A 15188-nucleotide genomic window follows, 5' to 3' on the forward strand; every position below is an offset into this window, starting at 1 on the left:
TATTCATAAAAAAAAATTCCTCATCCTTCAAATTTTTATTTATTTACTTTTTATTGCTTTTTTATTATTATTTTTGTTTATTTGAATAGCAGGGATTATTGTATTCCAGGGCTACCCTGGAATTCTGGATTTTTCGTATCTTTCTTCCGGGTCTAAATACTAGAAGCAGACAATTTTTGCGTAAATAAAAAATAATTCCGCATATCTCAAGACCATTGGTTCACAGACTACCACAAATTAAAAACTTATAATTCGACAAAATTTTGAAGCTTTTTCTAAATCCTGTTAACAAGAAGTTTACACACATTCTTTCGCCAATTACCTGTCTTACATGATTCTTCTGTTTAGGCTATTTTTTGCCATTTTGAATATTTGGAACTGTGCCAGAATCTGCTAAAATCGTAGTTCTTAGTCATGCGATTTCAATATCAAACATAGCATTTCGTATTTACCTGGTTTTAAAGCTATGCGTTTCGATTTGTATTCACACGTTTTTGAAACCCTGTCTTGATTCGTATTCGCACATCTTTAAAATCCAATATTGCGATTCATATTCACACGTCTTTAAAATCCAATATTGCGATTCATATTCACGCATTTGTAATATAAAACATCGATTTTCATATTTATACGTGATTTACAAAACTACGCATTGCAATTCGTATTCACGTGATCTAAAAATTTTGCGCTGTGATTCATATTCACATGCTTTTTAAGTTCAATATTGCGATTTCTATTAAGTTTTTCTTAAATTAGTTATTCTAAAAGTGTGATGTTCTGCATTAGTAGGTAATTTAATTATGTTAACTATGAAACAAGTATGGTATATAAATTAATACAGATTTTTTTTTACATAAAATTTTCAGGGATTTTTCCTTTTTGTGTCACAATTACCCATGGAATAAGTTTTTTAGTGGAGTTTAAATATTTGTTGTCTTATAAAAGGTTATTACTCCTTTCTTCTCCAGTTTTATAATTCATAAACATGAATCTTACAAATTAGGAATTTTTCACTTAATATTTTTCATGCCAATCTAGTTGGAAAAGTTAGGATATTTTTTCCAATTAAATGTAATCTATGACATATGAAACTAAAGTTACAATATACCTCACAACATCAACAGCTCCAGCTCTCACTTTAGGATCTCTACCTGTTACGGACACACTTGCAGTAAAAGAACCATCAATACTAAATATAACACACTCAGTTTTAGGAGGAATTACTGTTAAGAAAAAATCCAAGGAAGTGTGGTCACCACTGTATAAAGAGACAAATTTTTTGTATGAGTTTCTCCTCCCTACTATAAAAATTATTTACTTAACTGTAAATATGAATTTCTATAAAATTAGTATACAGATGTATAATAACATTTTATTAAAGGTGTTCCATCATGACCGCCCTTAATATATATTTTTAGCATTTATGTTAGAAGTGAAAAAAAAAGTATGCACATTAAAAGTCAGGGAGGAAAATGCAATCACAATCTAACGAATCATTCTTAAGGAGGGCAAGGCAAGAGTGGAAACATCAAAACATATTTGGTTACAAGGTTTGCTTTTTTTTTAAAGGTAATTTTTGGACACCTAATATTTTTTATATTGCTTTACTTCTCTAGTGATTTGACAGATTTTGATAGCATTTTTGTTTTTTTCACATTGAAATATAAATTTGTGAATGTTTGCTTGTCTGATTTCTGAGCAAAATTCTAAAAATTGATATTGAAAACAGTCATTACACACACAACAAGTACTCAACGAGATATAAAAATTTTGCAACTTCAAAGATTGCCCTTTAAATGAAATTTTAAAAATTATAACATTAAATATTCAATGTGATCATTTAAATAAAACAATTTTCACTATGCATAAGCAAAAGAAAAACTTTTTTTTTCTCTATATAGTGTAGTAACAAATAGTAAGAAAAGTACGAAAAAATTCTATTTTAATATTAAAAAGTTGTATTAAGCAATATTTTCCATTATACTTCTAAAGGAGTAAGAATGATAATACTAAAATAGAATTAACAAAAACTTTTAATTCTATGTCTACATCTTATGATTTTTTATGATATTCAATTGGCCTCTTAAATTTTCTTTATATAAAAAGATGCTTATGAATTTTAAAACAAGTAATATCTTTTGCATGAGTTATATTATCTACCTGTTCATGTTCAATATTTTATTTAATAAAAATACAAGATAAACAAAGCAGTAAAACTATTTTTACATACCGGACAACTAATTTCACCGGGTGCATGCCAAAGCCTAAAGCTTTTTCTTTTGGTACAGTATATGATAATCTGCCATTTTTGTCAGTTACTTCAGTTGAGAAATAGGTCCACTCACCACGACGTTGATCTTTCATGAGATGAATATCCACCTAACAATGATTAATATAATAAAAATCTTGGGTGAATTTTTGCAGCAAAAATACCATTTCAAGGGAATGAGCATTACAGTTAAATAACACATTTAAACAAGTAATAAACTTTCAGTTGCTCAGTAACCTTTTCCTTCTTGTTCTATCTCTTTTCCACAAAGCATAAGTTTTACATGTGTTTTTTTGTAGAATGGTAGTATATACTGTTTTAGATATAATCATATTTAGATATAATTATTTACATACAAGTTTAATAAGAAATGCAAGAAATATATAAAAACAGAATAATTAAAAAAAAAAATAGGTTTGTTCGTAAAACAATCTATTTGTAATTTAGTTATAGTATCCATGGCTAAAATGTTTAACTTACAGTTTTGTAAGAAATACTGTGTTAAGGTTAGTTTTAATGGGTAATTATACTCTGAGCAAATCTTACTTTTAAGAATTGTATATAATATGTGTAATGTATTAAAAGAGAAAGCAACAAACACGGATACTAATCATAAGAATAGTAGTAATCGTGAAGAATTCAATGAAAAAACATTAAAATCCTTTACATTTATGTTGTAAAAATCTGTTTTGATGGAAAATAACAAAGTAACTAGCTTGGCTCACGTAATTATAGTTTCAAAGTGACAGTTTCAAAGTTTTGTTGTTTCAAAGTTCTTAATATTTCTGCTTCTTTTATTTGCCCAGTTAAATTTTTTTTTAAATGTATGTGAATTTTAAAAAAAATTTAAGCTATGAACAGTGTTTTATATTAGGCAATTGTTTCGTAAATGTACTATATTTTTATTAAGTACCTCATGAATTATTTTTAATTTTAAAAAGTAGCCAATTTGACAATAAAAAGTGCATTTTGTTTGCTAACAGAATATTATGTAAAAAGCTGTTGTAGCCTTGGTACAGCTTTAAGGTTAGCTCTGTTGCAAGCATAGTATAGACATTACTCCATCGTTCTGCAACATCAAGAGCATCATAACTTATAACAGATATGTTCTTAACAATTTGAATAATCTAAAGAGCAAAACAATATCCTACCCTTTCGCCTGCTAATGTAACCATATCTAGCGGCCCATACATGAAGCGTCCACTTATGGTTTGAGGTGATCCTTCTTTTACAATAACATCATTAGCTCTGTGGTTAGCAGTGACATTCTGAAAGTAAGATTTCCAAGATCAGTTTTATATATTATTTTAAGAGAGTATAACACTATTTTAAATGTATGTTAATATTGTTTACCATATTTTGTCAACATGACTTAAAATAATTATTTTTAGATACACATTTGTAAACCATTGAGAATAATTTATTATTATTATTGTTTTGATATACTTGTGTCTATTTCTAAAACTCTTGATTTAAAATTGGTTTTAGGCAAATGCAAAAATATGTCAGAATTTGGTTAATTAAAATTTCATACATGTTTTCATAAACTTTATTTAAAACCCTAGTTAGAGGATTTTAAAATTTTTCTTGTTTTCTTTGAATTTTGTAGGCTAAAATAAAAGAGATTCACTACGAATAAAAAAGATACTTAGTATAAACTGAATTTTAAAAAAATTCATTTCAGTTATTTTCCATATAAGATCTTGTTGAACTAAATCAACTGAAACTTTTTAGTTTCTAAGAAAAGAAATTATAATAAAATTAAAAATCATAACTAGAAATGTTAGAAATTACTTTGTTCTATGAACAGTAAAATAATTTTATTAGAAAATAATGCTTAACGGTTAGTCATAAAAATCCCAATACTCTTAAATCAATTTATTTTTTAAAGCTAAAATTAATTTAATTAAATACATTAAATAAATTATCCATGACTTACTAAAGAATTAACATGACTGTTTTAATAAGCAACTATCTATAAAATTTAGAATAAAAAATTTAACTGAATCTTGTTTTACTTTTTTTTAAATTATAATAAAGCTATTTTAGAAAAGCAAAAGAAAAAATTTCAATCAAATTTGAGAATAAAAAAGAATAACTATAAATATTTATTAATATCAGCTTCATGCCAGAAATTAAATTTATCAAATCAACACATTATACAATAGTCAGTAAATTTAAATAATCAAATTAAAACAAGTAGTTATACTTTAAGCTTCACTGATGTCCTCTTCTTCAGCCATTTTTCACGAGGTTGAGTTGGGATAAAAGCAGCTACTTCTTTCTCAGACTCCCCCGGAATAGATAGGCCATCAGAACGCATAAGCTAATAACAATTTTACTTATTTAATTATTCAGAGCACATATTAAAAGAAATAATAATAATATGTTCATATTTTTAGTAATTATAAAATATATTATAAATTATATTTCATTGAATTAAAGGCTTATTAAAAATTAGTACACTGTGTTTTATTAACAAAAGCACTTGAATTTATTTTAAAAACTTTTAGTGAAAATATTATTGCTAATATGAGATTTAAACTTTACTCAAACTCAAAGGCAAAGAGAAAACACAGATCACATCACTTAAAATAAAGGTGCACAACATTTTTCAGAAGAGGTTTACGAGAAAAAAACTATTTTGTAATGATTTTAATATTTATATAAATTGATTATGATTAAATTATTTTATAGTAGGATATAACAAAAACGATATTAATGTCTCTGAAATTTCACTCTTTCTCTTTTTAAATACATGTTGATTTTCACTAGATTTCAGCTTTTTCTGTAGAAAATTAATTTTATAATTTTTTCACTGTACCTACATCTTTAATTTTTTAAACAAACTGTTAAATTGCATTTATTTTGAACATGCTTTTGCTAAATAAAATAACGAAATTTTCATCCTATAAAAATATATTAATGTCTAAAAATGATGAGTGCCCTTATAATTTAGAATTCTAATATTTTAATTTCATTAGTTTATTGAAATTAGTTTGATAAACGTTTATAAATTTTTTTTATTTATTATGTAGATTTTTTAAACTAATTTAATTTTTAAAATTTAGTTAGTTTTGAGACTGGAGACTGCACATTAGCTATTCAAGGGGCTTCAAGCTGCATTATTGAGTCCAAACAAAATATTACTGATACAAAAGTAACAAGGAAGATTGACAAAATAAATTGCAAAAAATATATTTGTTACTACTATAGTTTTTCTACTTTCTCATACGTCTAATTTTCATTCATTAAACAAAATTTTAAGTCTAGCATTTATAGTTAATAATAAAACACATAATCTAAAATAAATATTTTATCAGAAGGTTTGTTTTTACTATTAAGTCGACACAGGCAAATGAGTTTATAGATAAGATTTTTTAACCAACATTTGACCCAGAATAAACATGAAAAATTTGATGAGAATGTATAAAATCAGAAATTCTACTAATGAATGTTCCAAATATTTTAAACCAGTTTTCTACTTCCAGCTTAATTCTTTAAATTATATTTATTGAATTAAGTCAAACAAGAAAAGGAAGTTCTAAAAAGACAAGATTGGAGCCTAGTCTTTATTACATATACTTTGATTTCAAGGTTCATTAATTCAGCAAAAATGTTACACATAATCTATATGTATATATTTCTCTTATATGGCACCATAAACTTGGGTATTTCTCTATTTATTGGCAATATTTTAGTTATTATTCATTTTTTTAGGTTGTTCCTAAGGAATAATTTAAGTAGTGTTAAAATATTAGTTATATGTTAATATTCGTTTAGATTAGTTATACTGGGTTGTCTTTAATTTAGGTAGAGTTTAATAGTTATTTTTACATTAAGTATTTATTTAGAATAATTTTGTATTTTTATAGAAATAAAAACTTAGTAATGAAGTAATTATTTAGAGTTGTTTTTTATACTTCCTAAAATGGCTGTAGAAACTTTAAATATAAATGATGCTCTAGTGCCGCATACTGTTATACCAATTATTGGTGATGGAGCTTATCTTTTTGAAGCAATAGTATATATATATGCGTTGTGGTGGCTCAGGGTGGCTCGCCTCCCCACAAGGTGACCCGGGTTCGAATCTTTGTGATGACAGGGATTCGAAATCTGCACCCTGCTCGAGCCAACCACAGTGCTGACAAAACTATCCACATTAGTAGATGGATCATGGGTTAGAGTCTCCTTGCTATCAGACTAACCAAGGGAGATTTTTGTGGTTTTCCTCACCATGTAATGCAAATGCAGGTTAGTTTCATCAGAAAGTCCTCCACAAAAGCAAATTTCATCAAATACTTGGTCCAGGAGTTCCCTTGTCTTCTGAATTGTGTTCAATTACAACGATTCAGAGTTGAACACTGACAGTCGTAAACTCACAGTTGGGTTGGCTGTTCAACGACGGTTACAAAATAAAATAGTATAAGTATTAAATTATACTGAAGTTATGGCTCGATAGGTGCGTGAGGAAGTAGTACTAAGTACAGAATGCAAAAGAGCATTAAGATGAATTTTCTCTCTTATCTCACGACAGGAATGGAAATAATTTTAATACTTCTGCTGCCTACTATGCTGAAATTTCTCAAACTCATATTTGCTGTGATTTGTGTGATTTAGTGGCTGCTGGATAGATTTTTAATTATTACTAAAATTCAATACCTAATGAACTTTGACGATATCAGAGACATCTCTTAAATAGTTAAAATCGAAATCAAAGTACTTTCACGAGAAAAAAGCTGCAGGTAATAACTACATGGTGAAAAAAAAATTTTATATATAATTAAAATTAATTAAGGTGTTAAAATTGGAGGAGGGGTTGAAGAATTAGAAAATTCAAATGCAGTTTTGCTATGCATTCTGCTTGGTTACCAATAAAGTTTACATGTTGTAAAATATAGTTTTAAAAGATGACCAAACTTGTTGCCCAAGTTGGCTAATTTATTTATATTATTTCTTAGTTATATATTATTATTATTTACCTTATTAAATATAATAATATCTTGTTATCAATACATTAGTTAACTAGTATAATGTAAGAATGTTTTAATGATTCAAAAATTTAGCTTATTTGATTTTATTATGAAATTGCGAGACTCAATTTATTAATAAAATTTTTAATAGATTGAAGCAAATCTATCTAAGAATAAAAATTATTTGTCTATTATTTTAGAATAAATATAAAGAAATATGAAAGCTTTTCTTAGAAACAACTTATATTTTAAAATAAAAATTATTGCAAAAAGTATAAAAAACCCAAAATTATTCATCATTATAAATAAGAAAGTTTTAGAGATGGTCTAACTACTCATTGAGAAATAATATATGTTCTGTATTTATTTATGCATAGAATAATTTACCTGTCTTAAAATAAAAGCTATCACATCATTAGACTCCCAGTAGCTGGCATGAAATAAATGTGGAAGTGCATTGGTTGGAAAATTTGACAGACCTTCCGGACAATAGAGAGCATAGTCTGTTCTTTTTGAACCCCACCATCTTTGAGTTACTATAAAAAAAAAAATTTAAAATATAGTCATCGATTTAACATTAAAATAAAGTACAAACAAAACCAGCAAGAATAAAAAAGAAACTAAACTTTGTTAATTACTAAATAAATATATTTAAAATACTTTAAGTAAAGTGTAAAATAAATATAGTCTTTTATATTTACGTGCTATTTAGGCATCGTTCGTTTTCTATAAATTTTGTCTAATTTAAAAAAAGCACAATGGTTCAGATACTGACCTCTCATTGAGAAAGGTCAGGACTATACCATGTGGTGGCTTAAAGACTACAAATCGATGGATACCAGCTTGTCTGGGACATAAACACATTCAATGCGCGATACAATACTGCTTACATTGCCATCACCATGCCAATGGTAACAAAATTGTGCAGCCTTAATCTTCTTTACACCTCCTTGAACAACAACTAACTTTTCTGGGAGTGCTTTATTTTAATTTAAAAAACTATAATTAAAATCATGAATGCTGACTTATAAATCAATAAAGTCTCTTTAAAATACAAACTATGATTAATTTGATTGAAGAATTCTGGAATAAGATACATACATGAAGCAACTGTTGTAATTGGTACCATATCAATCATTCCTGACATTGTGCTTACAATGCTGGCTTCACTTGTTCGCCTAACAGCATGATTTTCCATGAAAAGATGAGGGTAAGATTGAATGTATTCCACTAAATTAAAAACAAAGTAATGAAAATTAGAAATTTAAAGAAGGAAAAAAAAACAGAATAAGGTGTGGTTTAAGTATTATGTTTATTTGAATACTATTTTAGTTTAAATAAAGTAATGAAACTTACATAAATGTAAAGGCTGACCATCTCCTAATGGATATTTTTGATATCTAGGTACATTTATCGGGGACAACTGAGCAAATCGTGCACTGAGCAGGGGTTCAATACGAGAAGCACATGGATTTGTAGGATGAAACAAATTATAAACTTGATTGCAGGACGGTCTTAAAGGAGGACCTAAAATGATATATAAATATAAATAATTCAAACAAATACAGAAAATGCTTATGAAAGTTTAGTGAACCAACAAATAAAAACTTGTTTATGAAAAACCTAGTATACAGAAAGCCTAATCCATCGAAAAAAAGGGTACGTTTATTCAGAGAAAGTACGCTTTTTGTCTGATTTCATACTATGTACTAATTAATTAGCACATTTCAGATTACCCCTTCTAACCATTATGATTGAGACCTAGAATGTAAAGATCCGATCATTAGATCAAAAGTTATTCAGGGTGTGTTTTTGGAGGACTGTACCTGTGTGTGAGAAAGACACCAATAAATGGTAGAACATCCTGAATATAATTTTCAAATACAGAGTTATACCTTTAATTCCTGCTGCGATGAATCATTTTCCACCAAAATCTTTAAATAACATATTTTGCATCATTTCAATTTACGTACTATGATGATTTATCTTCGTAAAAACAATCACCATATCGAATGAAGACTATAAAAAATGCTTCAAAGAAATCAATCATTTGGCCAGTTGCTTACCAATACTTAAAAATGTGTGTTTTTCTATAATCTATCATATACAATACTATCTATACAATGCTATATATTTTAATACAATCTATAAATTCATACTAAATTTATATACATATAATAAAATAATCTACTTATTTTGTAATTATTTGTCTTGCAAGAAATTAGAATCCTGCCAAATTGGAAAGAAACAATTTGCTTAAAATAAAAGTGTAGATGTGGCAGTACAAAAACCTCTCTATTATATTTTATAAATACAGTAGAAGTCTGTTAAAACGACAATTCAGAATAATTGATGGAGTTGTAAAAGCGAGGTAGTCGTTATAAACAAACACGAATTTTTTAAGACAAAATGGAAGCAAGAAAGATTTGAGTAGGATAGTGAGAAGAGCTTTTTACGTCATTGATAAAGCCAAATTCTTGAATAAAATTTTAACTTCAGCATTACAATTTTTTTTAAATATTGATACTAGATTAGAAATCTATAAAACACAAGTCACTTATTTAATTTTATAGCTATAAATCATTGAATCTAAAATTAAAACACATTTCCATACAAATGTATTTCTTAATATAATTTAAAACAGGACTGTGTACAATTTAGAGCCACCATTTAAGAAGAAAAAAAATAGGAACTGTTTCAAAAAGTTCCCACCAAAGACAAAGAATAAACATATCTTACTATTTTTGTCATCAAAGGTGAGCATTTTTCTGTAAGCAAGAACTGTACCCAAAGGACTGCCAAACATGAAGAAATCACTAACTTCGAAATCTAATTTGAGATTAGAATTAGGGTCGTTGGAGGCTGAACTATGTCGTCTTGTGTTGGGTGCAGACAGTAAACGATTTACTCTGAAATAGTTTTCAATAAAAACAATTTAAAATTTACCAATTTAAAACATAATAATATATAACACAAAAATTTCCCTATTTAAATGAATAAAGATTATGAGTTTGAGTTTATTCTGTATATCTAGTTCTCGTGTATAATTCTTATGTATATTTGAATTAAGAATGTTTGTCAATTCTTAATTCAGAAATATATATAGTGTAAAGGTACCCACCCCATCACCCTCTATACTTTCGAAAAGCTGCTACCCTATATTAATGTAAGTAATATCTAGGTATAGTATAATGAATGTGTACTACATGATTAGACCGCTTACAGCACCAAAACAACATTTCAATCTCGAAAGCGTTCAGAAATAGATAAGGAGAAAAGTTAATTATGCTGTAGAGTATTATCAATTATTGTGAACAATAATGTTAAAAAAGATAATGCTTAAAATTGGCATATCCTAAACTGTGATGTGACAAAATAAAAGAGATAACTAATTTTCACAAGATGAATTTATTTTCAATAAACAAAGTTTGAAAATAAGAACATTTTGTCATAACTTTATTTTTCTTTAAATCGTTTGAAATCACAAAGTAGGAAATTCCGAACAAATAAGAGCGTGTTTTAGAGTTTTATTTCCTTGGCATAAATTCCACAAAGTACTTATTCATACTAAATCGATGATGCTCAACAATTTTATAATTATCTTTTTCCCCATATCTATTTCATACCGTTTTCAAGCTAAAAACTCTAACTTTGCAGGTCTCCACCAGGCTATGCTGTAAACGATCTAACGCCCAACCTAGATACCCTGCAATCGTTCGAAAGTTAGAATGATGGGTACTTCAGATTTTAGTAAATTTGCTTTTATTTGGTAAGAGGAATTATAATAATAACAATATCGTGGATATTTACTGGACATTTTCGAACTGAGGAGGCTCTGATTCTTGAGGATGAGAGTGTGACTTGCGATAAATTCTAGCTTGGCTATTTTGCCGAGGTTTCGATTCAGGCGGCACATCTTGACTGTCATCTATAGAACCACCATCACTAATAGATATCAAAGGATTGTTGCGAGAAGAAAGGTTTTGTACACTTTCTGGATCGTTAATGCTGGTTTCACTTCCATAACGTCCGTCATACTTCGCGTTTCGACACAACGCATCATATGACATCATGGAGGCTACACTATCCGCAACAATAATTACCTAAAAAACAAATTGCAATAGAATAGAATATTTTCAATTTAACAAACTAGTTGGATTTAATTATATGAATTTTCCGAATTTAAAACAAAGACAGGCATTTATTTAATAGAAATCTCAAAAGTTATGACTTCTCGAGCAATAATGCCACGTTAAACGACAGATTGAATATACAAACTTCGGAGGATCTCAAGTAATTTAACGTAAACAATCCAACTGAATTCTGCGCCGTTATTATTTGGAAATAATAAATTATATTAAAAAATATGCGTGTACTGAAATAAAGTATTTTTTTCGTATATTTCAGTATTTTTGTGATTAAATTACAATATCTAGGAAGATAAAAAAAGATTTTCTTAGATGTTGCTGAACCAGTAGATATGCTATTATAGCCCAAATAAGAATTTATTATTTAGGTTATTCTTTGAGATTCTACAGCTTGTTAAAAAATTCGATTTTCATTCGTTTGAGAAAAAAATATAGATTTAAAATTATTGTTATTCTTATTAGGGATACAAACAGAAAAAGCTCATGAATTTAATAGGATTTGAAAAACTGCAGTCACCAGTTTCGCATTATCTGTTTTGAACGGGAAATAGTTGTTTAAAATTCAAAAATATTTGTTATGAGATCATACTAAAAATGGTGACTAACTCGTAACTATTTAAGAAATAAAGATTTGCTTCAAAATTAAAATACTTCAGACATCATACCTGTAAAATATTGGAAAATAATAAGATTTTTTTCAAATAAAATTACCACGAAATAAACGCGTATCACTGCGATAATATTTCGATATAGTTACTTGGTCGATATCGTTTAAAAAAATATTTTGTTGTAAGACACAAAGATTTCCTAACTTTTTTCAAAATTATTGTTTTTCTCTATATGTTTCTATGCGCTATTTGCATCTTTGAGTTTATAAAGATAAGACAATTTAATTAAATCTGCATTCTCATTTGGTACGCAATGTTTCATAGACAGGATGCTATTAGTTCCAACAGGATATATTTTTCAATGGAGAGCTGATTTTCTAGTGCGTCAAATTTGTCGTTTACAAGAGAGATAGATTAACAACCATACATAGAAAAAAAGAAGAAAACGATAATATACATTCATAGAATTCTAGTTCATATACAATTAATAAAACGAGCGCAATAAAACGGTGGACAGGTAATTAACATTGTAAAAAAAAATATCTCCATAAAAAGTGGTACCTTTTAAATTATTATTTCTCTGGAGTTATTAGGTTGATGTATCTATAAAATACTTATTCAACACAATGTAATTTTTTTTCATACCATATAATTCATAATTTTTCGATTATTATAATTTTTGAACGAAATTATCATTAGATAAGTAAAAAATTCACCCTTGAATGCGAAAATTGCGTCCATTTTTCATGTGAAAACAGTGTCCATTCATAACTTTCCGATTATTATAATATTTGCACCGAATTATGATTAGATAATAAAAATACATACGTGAATGCGAAAGCTGTGTTAATTTTTCGTGTGAAAATTGTGTTCATTGATAACTTTTCGATCATCATAATTTTTTCACGGAATTATCATTAGATAAAAAAAAAAAAAAAAATTGATCTTAAAAAATCTGCGAAAATTGAGTCCATTTTTTTTGTAAATTTAATTAATATTTAGTACTAACTAAGAAAGGAAAAGATTGTAGCTTCCCTCGTAAAAATCCGATTGTTAAATCAAGAGTTATTCACGAGGCTATATATTTTTTTAATGTATTACAAACACAACATTGCAATGTGAAGTAGTCACTTACTTGACCGCTGAACCCCATTCCTTCTTCAGACTGAAGAAAATCTTTGTACACCTCATTAGCTGAATTGATCACAGATGACACATGCTCTTGATATTCTGGCGATGATATAGCAAACAATGGAAGTGCCCCCAAAGGAATTGCATCATATGAGTGATATATGACTTCAACTGCTGATGGTGATGACTGGAAACTATAGGGACTCAAACTAAAGAAGAAAAAAATTTAGGGTTAAGTTCAACATAATTTTTATCGAATCTTTGTAACAAATATACAGGGTGTTTATAAATTCCCGGACCCATTTTGATGTTTAATAACTCATAAAATAATGAAGATATAAACAAACTTATGGCATTTATTGATGGAATAACTCATATATTTTCTTTTTCAGATTTGAATATCTTTACTTTTGTAAATATCGTCTGCGCGCGTGGTTAATTTCATATAATTTCATTTTCCAGTCTAAATATCTGTACTTTTCTAAATATCGTCTGCTTATTAATTGCATTTTTCTCTCTTTTGTTTTTGGCAACTATTGCAATGTTATGTTTACTTTTGATGTGTTTGTTCTATGTAGTACTTTTCTATGCGATGTTTTATTCTAGCGGATATTAAAGAGAATGCATACACCACAAGAGAAAGCACAGATTTTATGGCTACCTGGAACTTACCGCTATCTGGCGTGAAATTGACTATCTCCCCCGTATGATATTCTCCATGCGACGAAGGGGGCACACGTGGAAGTTCATTGACAAGGGTCATGAAACTTTTTGAGTCTATCTAACCATTTATGTTATTAATTTTAATCTATCTTTATTATTTTATGAGTTTTTAAATATCAAAATGGGTTCGGGACTTCATAAACACCCTGTATAGTGAAAAAAACAGCATTTATAATCTAGAAATATAAACGAAATTCGGAATGCTACATAAATTTTTTAAAGGAAGAGCAGTATCTACGAATCGTAAAAATTCCATTCTAGAGGGAATTTGCTAGTTTTAATAAAAAGAAAAGAGCGAACAAGCATCGCGTACAATATAGTATTAAATAGCGTTTGATTTTTTTCAGCACAATTAAATGATACATCTCTGCGTGTTTATAAATTCCACAAGAAAAAAAAATTTAGGACGAAAATGACCATGGCCGTGCTGTCTGGAGTTACAGCAAAAGTAAAGTATCATTATAATAGATCTTATTTAATTAATAATTCTTAAAAGAAAAACTAATTTAATATTAACAGAACTGCAATTAATTCACAGTTTAGGTTCACGTGGAACATTAAAAATTGGGTCTTATATAAATATCCCCACAAAAAAAGTTCAAACTGGTAAACTCCAGTAACCTCTTCTATGTAAGTGGCAAAACGTTGTGTACTTTTTTAAGATGAATTGAACGAGACCCGCTTAAAACTGACGAGCGAGGTGAAGATACTTTCTACCTCTACCAAGAGGAGTTTACCAAATAGCTTTTTTCCTTGAGTTTAACAATAAGACAAATAAAACTATTTTTACTATAAGATGACAGAATACAAGTCAAAAATTGTACTTTTTACTTTTTGTTAATTGTACCTATGTAACTTATGAACTTTTTTTTCGGACCACGGTTTTGTCCTATTCGATTTAATGCGTAAAAGTACATTAGAGACAATGTCGCACTTGTCTAATTACGAATTCCGACACAAAAACGCACTTTCTCGAAATAAAGATACCTTTTTTTCAACTTCAACAAAATCGGATTTCTGATTTTCAAATTATAGGGAGAGGGAGTTACCGCAATCCCGAAAATATGGTCTCAATAGTCAGAAACGCAGTCGAAAGTTAAAGCCCTTAATGTTTATTCCACTTTCTTTCATATTTTGCTACATTTCAAAAACTTTTTAAGCGAATCAAAAATTGTTTTGATTCAATGATAAAACTCTTTTATCCAACGATAACTCCGTGTAAAAAATAATTTGTAACAATTACTTTATTATATTGTTTGTTAAGAATAGTCAGAAAATTTTGGAATTGTAAGGCGTACAAATTTTTATATCATTTTAAAGTGTATAATTAAATGAC

The 15188-nt window shown here is 27.9% G+C and overlaps 1 protein-coding gene across 2 annotated transcripts in view; it reads right to left on the bottom strand.

Moving 5' to 3' along the window:
• rdgB (retinal degeneration B) overlaps positions 1-15188 on the bottom strand; it is a 71416-nt gene that overhangs the window by 4226 nt on the left and 52002 nt on the right. For both annotated transcript variants that reach the window (XM_087165452.1, XM_087165456.1), the window contains exons 10-19: positions 13134-13338; positions 11053-11345; positions 9982-10151; positions 8599-8769; positions 8344-8472; positions 7630-7778; positions 4479-4595; positions 3421-3537; positions 2231-2379; positions 1109-1258 (exon numbers count right to left, since the gene is read on the bottom strand). In XM_087165452.1, the coding sequence (XP_087021578.1) occupies positions 1109-1258; positions 2231-2379; positions 3421-3537; positions 4479-4595; positions 7630-7778; positions 8344-8472; positions 8599-8769; positions 9982-10151; positions 11053-11345; positions 13134-13338 (1650 nt within the window). The remainder of the gene's footprint in view (positions 1-1108; positions 1259-2230; positions 2380-3420; positions 3538-4478; positions 4596-7629; positions 7779-8343; positions 8473-8598; positions 8770-9981; positions 10152-11052; positions 11346-13133; positions 13339-15188) is intronic.

The sequence above is a fragment of the Parasteatoda tepidariorum genome, chromosome 1 (assembly GCF_982258835.1).
Source record: "Parasteatoda tepidariorum strain Cologne lab strain chromosome 1, Ptep-v5.0, whole genome shotgun sequence".
Lineage (NCBI taxonomy): Eukaryota > Metazoa > Arthropoda > Arachnida > Araneae > Theridiidae > Parasteatoda > Parasteatoda tepidariorum.